The sequence below is a fragment of the Solanum lycopersicum genome, chromosome 12 (genome assembly GCF_036512215.1).
Source record: "Solanum lycopersicum chromosome 12, SLM_r2.1".
Classification (NCBI taxonomy): Eukaryota; Viridiplantae; Streptophyta; class Magnoliopsida; order Solanales; family Solanaceae; genus Solanum; species Solanum lycopersicum.
The window spans coordinates 3,684,763-3,703,677 of NC_090811.1; the positions used below are offsets into that span (position 1 = coordinate 3,684,763).

General features: G+C 30.7%; 2 protein-coding genes across 6 annotated transcripts; one reads left to right on the forward strand and one right to left on the reverse strand.

Annotated features, from left to right (window-relative positions):
• The first annotated feature begins 2,786 nt into the window (after nt 1–2,786).
• LOC101244345 (uncharacterized) lies at nt 2,787–8,715 on the forward strand. 5 transcript variants are annotated; one of them, XR_011213303.1, is made up of 6 exons: nt 2,827–2,983; nt 3,384–3,521; nt 3,633–3,708; nt 4,729–4,780; nt 7,458–7,568; nt 8,300–8,715. XR_011213303.1 is itself a non-coding variant. In XM_004251710.5 (5 exons), the coding sequence occupies exons 1-4, from the start codon at nt 2,900–2,902 to the stop codon at nt 4,734–4,736; spliced, it is 306 nt and encodes a 101-aa protein (XP_004251758.1). In that variant the 5' UTR covers nt 2,819–2,899; the 3' UTR covers nt 4,737–4,780; nt 4,863–5,143. The 5 variants fall into 5 exon arrangements, 4 of the variants coding, with proteins under 4 accessions (XP_010313827.1, XP_004251758.1, XP_019067206.1 ...); XM_004251710.5 differs by lacking the exons at nt 7,458–7,568; nt 8,300–8,715 and adding an exon at nt 4,863–5,143 and having other exon boundaries at nt 2,819–2,983; XM_019211661.3 differs by lacking the exon at nt 7,458–7,568 and having other exon boundaries at nt 8,300–8,454.
• Nucleotides 8,716–8,900: 185 nt separating this feature from the next.
• On the reverse strand, nt 8,901–16,404 carry LOC101244057 (bHLH transcription factor RHL1). The gene is made up of 7 exons (XM_004251708.5): nt 15,982–16,404; nt 15,741–15,833; nt 15,208–15,354; nt 14,983–15,048; nt 11,288–11,353; nt 10,508–10,576; nt 8,901–9,391 (listed from the first exon to the last, which is right to left on the reverse strand). The coding sequence occupies exons 1-7, from the start codon at nt 16,345–16,347 to the stop codon at nt 9,035–9,037; spliced, it is 1,164 nt and encodes a 387-aa protein (XP_004251756.1). The 5' UTR covers nt 16,348–16,404; the 3' UTR covers nt 8,901–9,034.
• Nucleotides 16,405–18,915: the final 2,511 nt, after the last annotated feature.

Consider the following 18,915-nt stretch of genomic DNA (forward strand, 5'->3'; position numbering starts at 1 on the left):
TGGAGCATGCGTGCGTTTTACTTTTAAATGATTAAGTTAAATCATTTTTTAACCAATGTGATTAACTTAAATTGATGCTAAATGACTTTATCTAAAACAGTGATTTAGACAAGCTTAAGTAATCACTTTATTCTAATTAGTGGTTAGACTTAGCATCAATCAAGTGACTAGTCACTAGTGTACTCTTATCGTTTTAAAAAAAGTGATCTTCTTTTCTTTTTGATCTATTTAAAAAAGAATGATCTTCATCTTTTTTTGATAATATTTTAATTTCAACTTTTTCACGTGACATGTTTAAAATCATAAGATCAAATGACAATTTTGTACATTTGACCTAACTTTAATTTAGGACCACAAAATTTAAAAGTCTTCTTTATATTCTTAAACTCCGTGCAAAGTCAAACTAGGTCATTCTTTGTGAAACGAAAAGAGAGTACAAAAGTTTGTCTTTTCTGGAAAAAAATAGTGTATAATTAAATTATTGTTATGTTACGCAAATTCAATTGTCAATCAAATTGTTAAAATTCAATATATATTAATATACACATAATCATGAATTCATTTATCATGATGCTAAAACGCCAAAAATGTTGTTTATCATGGCAATTGGAAAGTATAAATAAATATCAATATGTTTCGGTTGATAGACCAAATTTCAAGCCAACGAAAATTTAGCTGACATTTCTAATATACACAGTGGGGAAAAAGTTCAAGTATGCCATCAAATTTTTAGAAAAGGCTTATTTATGTCATTATCGTTAAAGAAAAGGCGCATTCATGTCATTACCGTTAAAGAAAAGGCGCATTCATGTCATTACCGTTAAAGAAAAGGCTCATTCATGTCATTATTTATTAACGATGGTTTTGCAAAAACCATTTTTGATACGTGACCAATTATAATTCGGTCATGTCATCAATTTTTCTAGTAAAAAAATAAAAAAAAAATTAATTTAATTTTTATTCAAAATTTTGATTTTTTTAATAAAAAATTGATGACGTGGTCAATTATAATTCGGTCAAGTCATCAATTTATTTAATAAAAAAATTAATTCAATTTTTTTTTTCAGAATTATAATTTTTTTTAGGGAATATGGTCTGATATAACCCTCAACTTTATCATTTGGAGCTGATATACCCCTACTTATAAACAAATGGCTAACATATACACTTTTCCTCTAACGGAAATGAAAAAAAAGATAATTTTAATCAAACTTTTTATTATTTTTTTCTACAATATATAATCCCATATGAGTAAATTTAATTCTCGTCAAACATATTTTTTTGACTTTTTTGTTTCAATGATTAATTTAGAATTATTATTTTGAAAATCAAATTTATTTATGTTTCACTAATATTCTTGTAAAACTTATTGTAGATGACCAAATTTTTTTCTTCGAATACAAAAATCAAATTACAATATAGACAAAAAAATAGTTTAAATTTTTTTTCTTTAAATAAAGGAATGAAAGAAAAAATAGAATAAGAATAAGAAACTCAAATAATTATAATAAAAGAAGTCAAAAAATAAATTATGTATTAAAAAAAATAAAAAAAACCTTGAACTTTGATAGAAGAATCATATATACCCCTAAATAATTTTTAAAAAAAATTAAAAGTGATAAATATAAATTTAAAACTAATTTTTTAAACTTCCGTTAAATGGAGGGTATATGTGAGCCATTTTGTAACGGCAGGGGTATATGTGAGCCGTTTGTGTATAACGGTAAGGGCATATATGAGTCAATTTCATAAGGAGGGATATATCCGCTCCAAATGACAAAGTTGAAGGGTATATCAGACCCTTTTCCCCTTTTTTTTATTAAAAAAATTGATGACGTGGCTGAATTATGATTGGTCACGTGTCATAAATGATTTTTGCAAAACCACCGTTATAAAATAATGGCATGAATGAGTCTTTTTTTAATGATAATGACATAAATGAGCCAAACTTTTAACTAATGACATAAATGAGTCTTTTCTATAAGTTCGATGATTTGAACTTTTTCCCTACACAATAAGCATCCACAATCATGACATCATGTTTCATGATCCCAAAACACTTAAAAAAAACGATGTTTATAATGTTAAGTATTGATCATTAGATCATTTTCGATGGATCAATCAAATTTCAGGCCAATCAGAATCCATCAATCAAATTCACGAAAATCAGAAAGTACTAGCACACAAAAGAAATATTCAAAATCATAAATTCGTGTTCATGACCTCATAGTGTAGAAAAAACAATGTATATCATAGTAACTCATATAGGTCACTAGGTCGTTTCCGATGAACCTGTCAAATTTCACCTAAAGGGATGAAAAATTACATAATTTGATACATTTTAATAAATAATTACTGATTTTAGCAATAATTTTTATTTATTACCATTTATATCAATACTATGTTAACTCTACCGTATGTATTAAAAGTGAATTATGTATGCAATATTATATGAATTATAATTGTTTTTTAAAATATATTATGTTTGGTAAAAATTTGACACATTGTATCATAAGTGAATTAAAATATGTGATACATGAATTATTTATCATTAAAATTTGTATTATATGTGAATAAAAATTTATTCTTTTTAATATGAATTAAATTTGTATTATAAATGAATTAAAAGTGATTGAGTGAAAAAGAAATATTATTGTTAGAAATAGTAAATATTTTGTTATTATATGATATTTATGTAAGTTTCGGAGTGAAAAATATATAAAGTTGAAATTGGGCTTACATAAAATTTCAAATAGCCCATGTTTGTGTATATTCTCTTTTGGCCCATTTTATTTGGGCTAGTAAACATCATAGGGACAAAACTAAAAGTTTTTTTTTTTTTTTCAATTTCTCTCACTGTATTTGTTTTCTTCCTTTAGCTTCCTCTTTTTGGTTGTCAATGGCGTTGGAAACATACGCATCGCAAAATACTGAGAAAATCCATACAGATGTTCTTTCACAAGCTCGAATATCTTGTTACAAGGTATAATTTTTCTCTATTTTTTGCAGATTTTTTTGTTATTTATGGTCCAAAAATGTACATTTTGATCAATCTTGATTAGTTGCATAGTTAAGATTTTGAGTTTATGAGTTTTTGATTCTAAATTGCTTAGATTAATGGGTTATTGATAATATTTGTAATGAACCAACACCCCTTACTTGTGTTTAGCTAAGTTATTAAAGTTTAGTTCTTTTAGAAGAAGGCTGTGATTGGTCCAAACGCGGACGGGTCACAGACAGATTTCTCGGTTATTAAAAAAAAGTTAAGTTTTTTTATATGACTACATCATGTTGACACCCCCTTTGTAAATCTTTTTTTTTTTTTTGGCTATGACCTTGATCTTGATAAAACTAATTAAAGCTATTGAATTGTTGTATTAAAGGCAAGAGATGCATTTTATTCATGTCTGGAGAAAGAATCAAACAAGAAACCTACAGAAATCGCGACAGTTGGACTTTTATACCCTGTTGAATGCAAGAAAACCAGGGAGGAATATGTGAAACAATGTAGACCTACTTGGGTAATGCTAAAAGATTTACGGATATCGGTTCTTTTTTCTATATGGATTGTGGGATTTTAGCATTTTTGTTGATGTATTGGTGTTTATTTGTGTCGGTTTTGGTATGCATAGGTTAAGCATTTTGATAGGCAGTATTGTGGTAAGAAGAGGGTTCAGAGACTTTTGGATGATAATGACTCCAGGAGAGGTGTGTTGTTACTTCCTGAACTTTATATTTTCGTACCCTTTTGTTCATGTTGATAGTTGCATACTTGCATATGACTATTGTTGTGTTTGATATAGGCTGTCGAGAAATTTCTAGATACTAAGTTCAAATTGGTAAAGTTTGCATTTTTATGTGAATGGGCGACTCTCATTTCAATTCTAGCATTTGCATAAGTTAGTATCAATCAGTGTTGTCAGAGACAATCATGTTGAGCGCTTTGCGTCGCTTAGAAAGCACTTCAGTGTGGTCATCAAGGCTAAAACATACCTTTCCTTCTTGGACTACACATACATATTTGTATTTTTTTTCCCCCTCCATTTGCGTATTTCATCATTAAAGCTCACTCTTTATTTGCACTTGAAGCCCCAACAAACATTAGAGTTTTTTGCGCTTTTCGCCTTTGATGATACTGCTATATATGAGTTCAACAGAGGCATGGCCTGATTCAAAGGGTCCTCCACCTCCAACAGTGAGGTTTAAATGACATATGGAGCTAAAAAACCCAAAAATGTTTTTTTAGGGTGGGGGTGGGGGTGTCAGGTTCATATCAATAAAGAAAAACAATATAAAGGCGATATGTGTACGTGTGCAAGCAGGGGGGGAGCTAGGTGGGGTTCATGGGTTCAGACGAATCCAATAGCTTTTCCGTAGACCCTATTATTTGTACTAGAAAATTGAGTAATAACTTGTGAACCCCTAAAAAACTGATTGAAAGTTCATAGTAGGGAAGAGGAAAGAAATTTAGAACCCCCTAACTCCTAATACTGATTCCACCTCTGCGTGCGAGCATCAAATAAACTGTGTAATTGTAGTTCTGAAATCTAGTTACTTTTGCATGGCTGCTATCGAGTTTGCCTGTTAAATTTTCATTTGAGTGATTGGTAGCAAGTCTTGATTAGTGAGAATTGGTTGCTTATTTGTCTCTCCTTTTCTTAATTCTTAGAAGAGTGCGTGAAGAGTGTTTTGATGGATTTATTGGCTTGGGTTGAAATATTCTTGCAGGGGTTTAAAGCTTGGTTTTTCAGAAAGAGGCTAGTGCATAACTCATTGCCTGGTAAAATTGTTGGCTGATTCTTGCTTTGAATGTTCAGAATTTCCATATTAGAACAGGAGTACTAAACATGCTGAATTTCTAGGGATCAACCATTTGAGCTACGTGCTTCTTTTCATATTGGTGACTTGTTCTACGTGAGTTTAGAAGATCCTGAGACTGTATTTTACTTGCAGAGTGAAAGTGAATGTAACGTGGAGTCTCTGCCTTCAGAATAGGAGTTCAACTCTTATAGTTAAACAGTTTCTTGAGTGAAGTACTTTTCTGCTACTCTTTTCAATTTAGTAAGCAGAATGGTATTTATTTGGATTATGATCTTTATTCTTCTTTTTCTGTTCTTATATGGTAAAAGTTGAACATGTTTTACGAGGCTGTCATAATGCCACTATGATGGTAGTTGACTGATTTATAACAAGTGTCACCGTTTTGATGTTCTGTGAAATGAGAAACTAAACGGAGCTTTTCTCTATTCATACTGAAAAACAAGGTGAACAATTTCTGTTATTGTGACTTCTCCCTCTACGAAATGTTAGGGGAAGTGGATGAATACATTAAAGCTGTTTTTACTTTGACTGCTAAGTGCTAACTGCTACAACAACATATCCAGTGTAATCCCACTAGTGGAGTTTGGGGAGGTTGGTTGTAGGCAAACCTGACCCGTACCTTGTAAGATATAGAGGTTGTTTCCAATAGACTTTGCCTGCTAATTTTGCTGTAGTGAAAAAAATGCTATGTCGAAAAGTACCTACGGTTAGTGTTGGCATAATGAGGAGAGGCACAATACTTATCGCCCCAATAACACACATGAATTGTGGATATGTAATTTAAGAGATATGATTGACTATTAGTTTGAGAGATTCAAACAAAAGAATAGGAACTCCAGTGACTACTATGACGTAGATTAATTATTTTCCTAAGTTCCTAGCAACATGAAAGAGTTATCACGTATGAAGTCGAGAAAAGAGTATAGTGAACAAATTAATGTCTTGGGAGGGGGAACCGCAACTCTATAGTGTACATTTTGGTATAGGAAGTTATAGACACATTTGCTAGCTGCATGTGATTGTGACTATAGAAAATCTTGATTTTGTGCTTCAGAAACAATTAGACTTTGTGTTTACAAGTAGTCCTGAATTCTCATTAGCTATCTCACTCTGTCGAGCATCCAACACTATAGTCTAGTGATTAATGAAGTGAGTGAAAGAAAATCATGGGGCAAGTACACTAGCTGATTTGATGTCATTAAAAACAGATAACATGACCAAAAACTATAATAAAGCACAGGTAAAAGACTAAAAAAGTGAATTGTAATTGCCATGTGAATCATTACAGAAATAATAACTCTAATTGAATTTTCAAGATTAAGAATAATGTAGGCAGTCATGTGTTTGTGGGCAAAACTGAAGCTCAACAAGGACATGATTTTTTCCTGTGCAACCATTTGTTGATGCATTCAGCATGAAATTCATGGCCACATTGAAGTGTGCCAATGTTATCTTCATCTTCATATTCAAGCAAGCAGATAGCAATGCTTCTTGTTCATCTTCATTGTTGTCTATGTCCATAACAGAAGGAACATGATATGTACTTCTGTTGAAATACTCGGACATGTCCAAAATTAATATCGTCTAGTTCCACCACCTCTGCTTCTTCAATTTAATCACTATAGGTGTCATCAAAAATCAATTGTGGTACTTGAATATTGTGATGAAGGTAGTTAGTATTCACTTGCATTCGAGCTGCCCCAGTCCGTCTTCCATTTGTTTGCTGATAGCCTTCATTAAGCAAATGTATTTCATACTACAACCCACCCAGTCTCTATTGTTGCTTCTGTATTTTCAACTTCAACATCCTCCTCTTCTTCTGTAATTTAACTCATTCACAGCTTCATCTTGCTCTTGCATTCTAGCCATCCCAGTCCGTCTTCCACATGTTTGGTGATAGCCTTCATTAAGCAAATGTATTTCACACTAAATTCCTGTTTGTACAACCCACCCAGTCTCTATGGTTGCTTCCATATTTTCAACTTCAACATCCTTCTCCTCTTCTTCTATAATTCCTTCATCAAGAATCAACTCATTCACGGCTTCCTCTACCTCTTGCTCGTCTTCTTCCATAATTTCTTCATATGACAACTCCTCCTCCTCTTCGTCTTCTTCAAATTCATCAAAGATATCACCAAGATTTGAATGCTCAAACTTACAATGAGACATGAAACTATAATCAACTGGAGGCAGCTGTTCTAGTCGATTCAAGAGAGCAGCATCAGGTAGCAACACAGGGAACTTAATCATATTGAGACATGTTTGTTGAAGCTTTTTTTTGGCTATGTTGTGTTAGATTACGAGGGAAAAAAGAGTTTAGAATTGGATGTTGATGCAACTGTTGTTAATTTAGGCATTTGAGGAAAAAAATATTAGTAGGAATTTGATTGGGATTGGGAAATATTTTTAAGAATTTGATTGGGAAAGGGAACTGGAAAATAGTTGCCTATAATGTTTTCTTTTTTGTGCTTCCCTTGTTACACAAGCAAGACTTATAATTACATTTTTCAATTTTATTTAATTAAAATGTAATTTAGAAAATTATCGCACATGTTGAAATGTTTAATCAGTATAAATGTAGAAAATTACAGCACACGTTGAAATTTTTTAATCACTATAAATGTACAAAATTACAGCACCCAAAGGCAGTAAAGGACAGTAGAACCTGTTTGTGCAGAATAAAAGGAGTAACTTCATCTATTTACACAGGTGTTGTGCCTCATCGCTAACACTTAGAAAAAGTAAAGGTAATAAAATCACAATTTTTCAATTCTTTTCGTAATATTTCAAAAAAGTCACAATTCTCCGCAAAAATTATAACACTTCATTTTTTATTCACACATTTAAAATTCAATATAAAGATTACTTATCTTATTTTGTGATGACATTCTACGTATTATTTTTACCTCGCTCTGAATTAAATATATTATTAAGATTTATCAGTAATTATCATGTAAGTAAATTTTTTTTTTACAGTGATAGTGTATAAAATTGTCAACAAGATCTGTTTTCTAGTCGTCTCTTCAAAATGAAATGGAAGCCTCTTTCATTAGAACTAGTTAGTTCTTCTTGAAAAGTCAAAGGACCCAAATTATTAGGACTAGTCATTAAATAAGATATTATAAAGTATAGGAACATAATTTCCAAATGTACTTGAGACAAACTAATTATTTATTACAGTAAGTACTCCTTCATTTTTCCAGATCCTGAATTTCTGGAATATTGTTAAATACTACTCATATTCTTTTAATCACCTCATTTAATCATATTCCCTTGTTATAACATCATTACAATATGTTACTAAATACATATTAAAACTCTCAATACCCCTTAAAGACTATTCATTCGCAATAGTTTAATGTCTGGTCAAATTAGAAATTACTAAATTTATACTATATTTTTTTTATTCCTTGCTCCTTCTAAAGAGATTCTCTTATTTTTCTCCTTGATCTCTGGACACATCTCCATTGAAAATTAGCTCATTGAAACCGCTAAAAACATAGAAGCTTTGAGATATTTGGGACAATCTAGAGTTGCTTTGGTGGTGGATAAGAGGAAACGAGATGAGATGATTTGGACATGTAATGGAGAGAAGTGCAGAGGTTCCAACGAGGAGGTGCAAGAGGTTAAGATATAATGGGAATTTGGGAAGAGGTGACTAGACAAGATATGACGTAACTCCAATTTATCGAAGACATTAATCCTAAATTGAAGGATATGGAGATTACGAATTAGGGCAAAAGGGACAGAAGGATGGAGGACAGTGGAGTGTTGTTTGTTGTAATGTATTGCTTTTGATTTGTTTTCTCATATATGCTTATTGTGCTTCAGTTATCACACTATATGTTGTGTTGTTGTTATTGTTCTTTTGACTAGCTGCTAAGTTTTCTTTCCTATCTTTTTTTCCCTGCTTACTAGCTACTTTAATTTGACGTACTCAAATCTTTTGATATCTTTACGAGATAAAGAATTAGAAATAATGTCTATACAACTTTACACTTTCCAATCTCCACTTCTTTTCATGTGATACATTTTAATTAAAACACAAAGTTTTAAGGAAAATAAAAAAACTTTTGAAGTTTATATTTTAAAAAAACAAGTCATCAATATTAATATGACTATAAATAATTCCATAGAAGTATGAAATAAGAAATATAAAATCAAATTGCTTCTAAATAAAAACAGTGAGTCACATTGGGTTAGAAGGACTAATTCAAGTCCCGCCATTGCCCATCGTAGCTGACTGAACAGTGGAAGCCGACAAGGTAGGAGAAGACGGTCCACCGCCGGTCTCACCAACGCCGTTAATGGCGGAGCCTCCGGCGAGTAGTAGTGGGTTGTTGGGTTTCATGGAGTGACACGTGGAGGTGGAAATAGCTGTGGCTAAGGAAATTGGCATAAGGCATAAGCCTTTTCCTTGAAGATACTGCATGGCTGATCCCATATCTTCTTCCATTAGCTTAGCTACCTGGTGCTCCGTCATCGTCATGCTGCTGTCGTTGTTTGCAGACGACGTCGTTCCATTACTGCCACCTCGACCTACATTTCCTTGTACACAATCACCTCCTCCCTGCAAACAGCAATTAAAACATGCATGTATCATACTTGGGGATCAGAGATTCGGTTAAGGGTTTGTCGAATAACTTTTGTTCAAGACTCTAAATGTAAATCTAAATGTTTGACCGTGAATTTAATTATTATTATTGTATATATTAACTTGAAAGTTATTGCAGAGGTCTATAAAGTTTAAAATTTGAATCCGTTTATTAATAATATGATATGAGATGAACATAAAGACGGATTCCATTTAGGAATTCTTACCAAGATATCAAGTTAAATGTTTAGTGCATTTCTTAATTTATATATAAAAAAATTACTAAGTTCACGTGAACTCATACTTATTATAGGTCTTTATTGTATACTTTCATTTTTATTAAAGACTTCCAACTTGAGCCCTATTCAAATGCAAAAATTTCTAATAGGGGCTACTTGAAGGGATTCTATATAGCACGAATCTGAATTAATTGAAACTGAAAGTAAGAATACCGGGAGTCTATATCAGAAATTGTTATTGCTTTCATAGTGAAAAGCTTAAGAATAATAAAAATGTTGGAATACAAATTATATCCTTTTTAAAAAACACATAGAAAAATAAAAGGGAAAATCCTAAGCTTGTAGGTGAAAAATATGCTGAGATGACGAAAAAAAAGTGAGCACGCGTGAGTTTTTTGTGGTTTGTCACGTTCTGCTGACAGAGAATTTGAGGACAGATTAGAGTTATTTTATCTGTTCAAGAATTGTTCCCATGCTTTCTCGAGATTCCTGTTTTCTCTACTGATCAAACTACTATGCCATTTTCATCCCCTATTGATTTTTCTTTAAATGGAAAGTCTAATAGGTATATTCCTCTACTATGCACTAGCCATTGATTCTATTTCTTTTTTCCTTTATTGTATTCCATTAATAACAAATTTAAAGTACAGCAAGTGAAACGTTTTTTTTTTACTAATTTATTTCTCACGGTATGACTTTTTTGCTAATTTAAACATTCAAGGGAGGATTCTTATTAGATTTTTCATATTTAGGACTTTGAAATAATACATCTAAACTCTGATTTAAGGCGGAATTCCAATAGAGGAGACATGCGAAATGGACTGAAATTTCAACTAAGGTATGATTGTAGTACCTCAGAGGATCTATCAGCAACTAGGGGAGCAACAGCTGCAGCACCACCCAATCTGCTCATACTCAGAACCTAAACACAGGAGAGAAAAAGGAAAAATGATAAAAAGAGAAGCAGAAACACCATGGAGTAATAGTCTTATAGAAATGGCCAATAGGATTTCTATTACTCTTCTATCCATGGGTGGAAGCACGTTGGGGGAAGAGGTGTTATTCGACATCACTTGCTGAGAAAGTTTTTTGCTTTTATATATATATTTAAAATAATAGCTTGCATATCGAAATATTTGTGTAATATAATAGAAGTGATACCACTTTGACCTCAAGAGCTCCATTGGGGCTCGCTGGTTAAGGACATCTATTTTATCATTTAGGTCAAGAGCTCAAATTTGGCTCAAGTCCTATAGATATTACTATTAGCTTTCTTCCAAATAAAAGTTATTGTAGTTTTGATCCTTTGACTCTGCCCTAAAATAGAGTAGCCTAATAGGGAGTATCTAAAATGTTAAAAGAAAGTTTTCTCGTCATGATGTTGACTAAAATCAACTTATAAAATCGTCTAATTGATTTTATATCTCTTTTATTATATTTGTGTGCGCGTCTTCATATTTGAAATCTTTTTTATAAAATCTTGGACTTCACCAACTATACCATAGACACATTGGCAAACCAAGTTGGAAATAACTGGAACAACATTTTTCATCCCAATTTGTCAACAGGGAAGCATTGATCTGTTTCCAATTTTTAAGCCAAAGAACAATAAATGTGAAGAGAGAGAGAGTACTTTGACTTGGAGCTGGAGGAACCTGACATAATCGATGATCTCATCTAACATTGAAGCTTTGTCTGTCTGTCATTCCATAAATCACAATCACGTTAGTTCCTAATATTATATCGTTCGTTTTCCAATAATTATAACATTTAGCTAATAAAATAATATATCACAATGTCATAAAGCACAATTTTTAATTAGTTATTTAGATGACTCATTATCTAGAAATTCAAAAGAGTTCAGTTTATGACCATTGCTAATATTTTAATTTTATGAACAAGAAATCGATAGATAAAATACAAAAAATCAGTGTTTCTATTACTCGATCAGAGCCAGCATCTAACTTGAATATTTTTGACATATAACAAATATTTATACGTGAAAACTCAGTAAACTACAATAAATAAGAGTTTTATATACATGATTTTAAAAATTATAATACTCTAGATTAAGAACTATAAATATTGAACTTATACACACTAACTAATCGTAGATATAGTAATATACCGTTGCGGAAGTCGAATATATAGAGAGTGATGGAATCACAACTACTATATCTAAAGGTAGCTAATAAATAGTAAATGAGACAACAAGAGAAAGAACACCAGGAATTAATGAGGTTCGGCAAACTTTTGTTTTCTTTTGCCTACTCCTCGGACACAAACAACCAATATTTATTTCACTCCAAAAGAGTATAAGTGAAATACTATAAGAGAGAAAGAAGAACAAATGTCTTAGGAGATGAGAAGACAAGTGAGAGGTGTGTTACAAATGAATTAAGAGCTACTATTTATATTAGTGAATTCTTCGTATTGATGTCATCCATGACATCACAATATGTCAAAATGTCAACATTTACCTTGTGAAATCAATTTATGGTTCACCTAAATTTCATCTACAAAAGTTGCTATCTTGACTTTTCTACCAATGAAAAATTATCCTCCTAACTACCATATCTTCTCATTAATCTATTTTTGAATCTTGTCAAATTTAACATATACTACGTGTGCATCTAACTTGAATATTTTTGACATATAACAAATTTTTATATGTGAAATCTCACTAAACTACAATAAATAAGAGTTTTGTATACATGATTTTAAAAATTATAATACTCTAGACTAAGAACTATAAATATTGAACTTATACACACTAACTAATCGTAAATATAATAATATACTACATGTGCTTCTAATTTAATAGTATTTGTATCTATCTCTATTTGACGTAATATATTACCATTTAACTTTCATTTAATCAAGAATAATCTATAAGTATCAAAAGACGAGATCGAAAGAAAGATTTAAAAAATACTTATAATGAACATTTGGTCCTTTTCGTAACATGCATCCATAGATTGAATAGTTATAGATGTTGAATTACGCCTCATAAGTGATTTAACAGTGGATTATGTTTACAGCATCTCTCATTTCAAGTACTAATATAAGCGATATTTGAATATAGGTAATCATTTTAAAAAGACAAAAATAGAAAATATTATATTTCATCCAGTTTAATAAATTAAAAGAACATCATATCCACCTCAATTAATAGTGTTTTAAAAGGTGGGGTGCTTGCGTAAACATTGAAACATGGATCGTAAATGTTATAAATAGTTAAATTTTTAATTTATGCTATAGTATAATAACATAAAATTATAAAAATAAATTAGTAGTTAGAAATAATTATAAATATAATTAAATAGACTAATAGAAAATAAAGTTCTAATTAACATGATTATACAAGTATAAATCATATTTATAAAATTATTTTTTTATCATATTATATAATTTACCCCTAAAAGAAAATAATCAATAAAATTTACTTGCATAAACATCATTCTACCATGTATAAATATAAAGTTACATTTAAATAGGTAAATAAAATATAATAATTTTGAGATAAATGATGACAAAATATAAAGATCAATGATAGTGAAAAGTAAAATTTCAAAATCACAGATCCTTGTGATTTTGTCATATATTTTAAAAGGCCAAAGTCATCTGTGACCCCTTAAAGTTGTCCTCATTATTCATTTAGACATCTCAATTTAACCTTTTACCTATTGAACACTTTTACTTGTACAAAATTTTTCCTATTAGACACATTTTAATAATTAACAAAAAATGTCAAGTGTGTGTGATGCACTTGCCATGACATGACAAACTAATTAATTAAAAGAAGCCACGTGTCTTAAAAAAAGTAATCTATCTTTTGTGCTTAAAAATAATTATAATTAAAAAAATAAAATTCTAATGTATGTATGTTCCTGCCTCCGCTCAAACCTGCTTCCCCCCAACCCAACTTCATCTTCTTCCTCTTTTTTTTTTTTTTTACACTTAAATCACCTAAGTTTTTCTATATTTTTTAATCTAATTAATATTTTATTTTTAAGCTTAGATTCAATTCATGTTTGAGTTGATTTGGCATAAAGAAAAAGATGATTGGTGGCATTGTTTTTTAATGAACAAATTAAAATTTGTGATTGATTGTTTGAAAAGTGAAAAAGAAAAAAGATATCGACAATGATAAATTTGGAGAAAAATGAGGTTGTGTTCGATGGCTGGTAAAAAAGGAGAAAGAAGATGATGGTCCGGAAAAAAAAGGGAAGAAGATGACCGAAAAAATAAAGGAAAAGAGCATTGTGGATATGGTGACACATATTTAATTAAAATACAAGGTGACATTGAGAAGAAGAATGATAGCAGCTCGAGAAAAAATGGAATGAATTTAATGTTGGGACACCGGTGATTGCGGTGGTGAGAAGGCGGTTCCAATGGTGGCTGAGTCAAAGAAGAAGATGAAGAGATGCTAATTTTATTTTATTTAAAAAAAACAGAAAAAAAAACAGAAAATTATTATTTTTTGGTTAAATGATGCTCTTTCACGCTCTTTTCATGTGTATACTACACACATACTGCCATGTCAACACAAAATGTTTAATAGGTACAAATCTCTTACAATATAAGCGTTCAAAAGATATAAAGTTGAATTGAGGTGTCTAAATGAAATTTGTGGACAAGTTTAGAGGGTTGTGTATGACTTAGGCCTATTTTAAAATTATCATATTTATTTAGCCATTTAAAATTAATTCTATTTTTATGGAATAATGTTTTTATCATCATATATTAATAAGTTTTATTGATTGTTTTCCTTTAGGGGTAAAATTATATATAGTATGATAAAAGGTAGTTTTAGAAATAATTTTTTTTTAATTAATAGAAAGGTAAATTATATAGTATGACAAAAGGTAGTTTTAGAAATTATATTCTTTTATTAATAGAAAGTTAAGATAGTATTAAATTATTTATATATTATAATCGTGTTAAAATTTTTATTTTTTATGAATTTCTTTAATCATGTTTGTATTATTTGATATATTTTTATGTTATTATATTATTATATTATATTATAAATCAAAAATTTAAAAATTTATAAGACTTACGTCCTATGAAAACTTCAGTCTCACCCTATACTAGATAAAACTTCTCTTCTCACGCTTCCGCCCGCCTCTTGAAACACTGATATCATGTCCATATTCGAATTAAGTATTACGTCTTATACATAGCTATTGACCTTTTGATATTTATAATGAATAGTTTTTAAAGGCAATATTTATTTTTTAAAATCATAAAGGAATCAAGATGGAATATTAGAAACAAAAAGAATAATGTAAATTTATTTTTTTATTAGGAGTGAGAAATTACCTTATTGGCATTAGGTACCAGCTCCTGCAAAGACTTCATTCTCTCTGCAATTCTCTCTCTCCGTAACTGCTCACATCCAAAATTTCGGAGCCCACAAAACAAAACAAATCAGAAACAACACAAAAATAGCCATCAAAAATGCTAACTCACTCGTCACAAAAAAAGTTAAAGTAAAAATAACTGCAATGGAAGGCGAGTACTGAAAAAACGAGTGCGAGTACGTACTCTTTCAGCAATGCTGTGAGGATCAGTTGCTTGTCCTCTACGAGCCCTAACTTTCTGTTGCTTTGGCTGCGCTCCACCAGCTGAACCACTCGCCGCCGGCGTTTGATTCATCGATAACGACGCCGCCGGAGCTCCGAAACTCTGGGCCTATATTTTCACAGAACATAAATCAATCGCCATAACTTATTATACGCAATAAACTCCGATTGAACAAAAAAAAAACTATATAGATTAGCGAAAAAATTATATCATAGATCTCTGTAATTGATACTGAAATATATGAGTTAGCGTCTGTATCTAAATGTATATATAGCAATTGATTTATTGTCGAAACTCTGATTCTATATTTTCACAGTACATCGATCGCCGGTAAATTACTCTGTATAAACTCTGGTTATACATGAATGCAATGCATTCAGAGAAAAATAAAACAGTATAACAGATGTTTTCGATAAATTAGAGGGAAAAAAACTACTATTCCATATGATCTCTGTAATCGATTGAAATTTATGAAATAGTGTGTGTATGCAGACCTGAGAATGGTGAAAATGCTGAGATTGATTAGAGGTTTGACCAAGAGATCCAGCGAATCCATTGTAAAGAGCTTGAACTGAAATATCATTCCCCTATATATAATCAATTCGTCAATCTACTATAATTCAGATAATTATAATCATAAACTTGATTAAACTGTCACTCAATTGAGTTTTTGGTAATTAATTTTGATTGATTAATCACTGTACTGAACTGAATTTTATGGTAAATGAATCTCACCGAATTCAAACCGTCGTCGTTTTGATCGCCGTTTATCCCAGAGCCGCCATTACCAGCGATTCCTCTGGAAAGCAAAAGCTGCTGCTGAAGCATCAACGCTTTAGCAGCTGCAGCAGCAGAGGTACCGCCGTTGATCTGATGCTGCCGGAGTTTGGAAGCCAGAAGAGTTGACTGATGGTCGTCGAAATTGTAGGGGTGACCGTCGCCGGAGATTTCTGGCCAGGGAGAAGAAGAAGGAACGGAAGAGAGAATCTGTTGGAGGAAGTCGTCGTGAGACGACGACGGATCGAAATGGGAATGACTCATGTGTTCGCCGGACGAAGCACCATTTTCGCCGGTGCTTTGAAATGAGTTCATAGCTTGCATTGTTTTTGACTCATGAGTTTGGTGCTGAAAGTTGTTTATATAGGTTGCAACCCACCCCACCCCTCAAGGTACCAAAACCCTACCATTAATAACAAATTGACATATTTTTAGAGAGTAATATAAATTAAAGAGATTTATCCAATTTCTAATAATTTGTGTTCGGATCAGTTTAATTGTATCTCGATTAATTTTATGGGTGATTACTCTTTTTCACCGATACAAGTAATGATGTATCCGATCTATATATCCCCAATGTTTAAATTGATGTTAGCAATTTCAAGAACAATAACTATCAAGTAATGTAAAATTCGATAATTTTATCTTGAACTTGTAGGATCCGTTTCACCAAAGATTTCCCAAGTTATATTTGTGGGATAATTTGGCAAAACTAATTTTTTAATATTTGGCTCAAATCTCATTATTCGAGATCTTTTAAAAATTAAAATTTTACACCAATTTTTTATCTTTTACAAAAACACATTCTATAATAGTTGTTTATGTTGTATCGCATAAATATGTTTACGTGAACATCAAGTTAGTGATGAAATATTTAATGAATACGTACATGATGATATGGTTGATGATGAAAATGATGAACAATCATTTCAGAGTTACAAAGTCATGTGTTTTGTCTACTTCACGATATATGAAATGATACTTTTGCACTCACTCTAAACTACCACATTGCTCCAGTGTCATGGAAACCCCTTGTTATTAGTTGCAACGAAGATCCAATTGACTTATAATATAAACTTATGGTTAGTTCTGATAGTTTTTAAAACTTATGGATATAAATCATATTTTTCTAAAAGCGTGAAATATGTTTCCCAAATAATATGATCAAATAAACAGATAGTGAATTTTCACTCAAATAATACTTATCAAAAATATTTGAAAACTTATAGTCAAACACTAGCTTAGAATGATAAATAATTTGAGATAATTGTTTTTGTGACTGAGTTGTATAGATCTAAGCTATACTTTGACAATTAGGGGTTGTGTTTGTCGGAAATGAATACAATGTAGGACTATCATGCGTTCGGTTAGAAGTATTAGATAGTTTTAAAATTCTTTGTCCCGCATTTATATCGATGGAATAAGATATATACCTCATGGAATAACTTTATCCCAAAATAACTTAACCTAAAATAATTTACTACCAAAACAACTTATTTCCAATCAAACGATAAGCGTGAGTCCAATCCTTTGGCCCCACTTGCATCTTACTACTAATTTGTGTATTTGAATTAAGAGATTATAATTGAAATGCATATTATGAGTTAAGAGTACTAATTAATAACTTTTTTTACTATTATTGTCGAATGAATTATCCATCCTATAATCTTGGAAATGCTAGACAAAGAAATTAAAGTTGGTAAACTATATTTAGAACTTCTAATATAGTTGAACTAAATTGAATCAAAGTATTTTATTTATTCATTTTACTCGTCATATTTTAATTTGTACATATTTTTAAAAAGATATATTAATTAGAGTGTAATTTAATTAAATTATCCTTATTCACTACTCATCTTTACTTAATATTTCTCATTTTTGCATCATATTAATATTCCTCCATATATGTGACTAAAGATAAAATTGAAAACAAACAACTAATTATATCTTAATTTTTTTTTTTATGAAATGACAATTGTTTGAAACATTTAAGAACGAGAAGTAAAATGAAACAAAGAAAATTTTAAAAAATGTAAGTACTAACCAAACATAAGTTATTATTTAGGACATGTTTGATACGAACAAAAATATTTTTAAGAAAAATAGTTCTCTAGGTAAAAAAAAATGCAAAGGACAATTTCATTAATAGTATCACACATAAATTATGTCTTTTATAGGGATAATGCCCAAGTACCCCCTCAACCTATGCCCGAAATCTCAGAGACACACTTATACTATACTAAGGTCCTATTACCCCCCTGAACTTATTTTATTAATAATTTTTTACCCCTTTTTAGCTTACGTGACACTATTTTGTGGATCTAACGATGGTTGACTTTTTTTTTCGAACTAGTGCCACGTAGGCTAAAAAGGGATAGAAAATTACATATAAAATAAATTCAGGAGGGTAATAGGACTTTAGTATAGTATAAGTGTGTCTTTAGGTTTTCGGGCATAGATTGAGGGGGTACTTGGATATTTTTCCAATTTTATACTATCCAACATATCTTCTGAATTCAGATATTTTAAGAAGTTAATAGATATTGAAAATATGCTTGTAATGTCTCCCACTAGGCCTATAGCTGTCAAAAAAAGATAATAGGCAAAATTAAAATAAATATAGAAAATTAGAAAAGTATTAAGAGAATGTTATAGATAATTGAAGAACATAGTTCAAGAATTTTTAAACAAAAAAAGCGGGGTAGAGATGGGAAAAAGTATAGACAATAAAGTTGTTTTTCCACAATAACTAATAAAATATTTTAGTCAACTCTTTTATTGTATTTTCTAGAGACCAGTTAATTAAAAATAAGAAATTTGAAGTATTACATGCTGAATATCCTCTATAAGAGAGTAATAAAAATTTTGAAGAAGTTCGACTTGCTATAATTA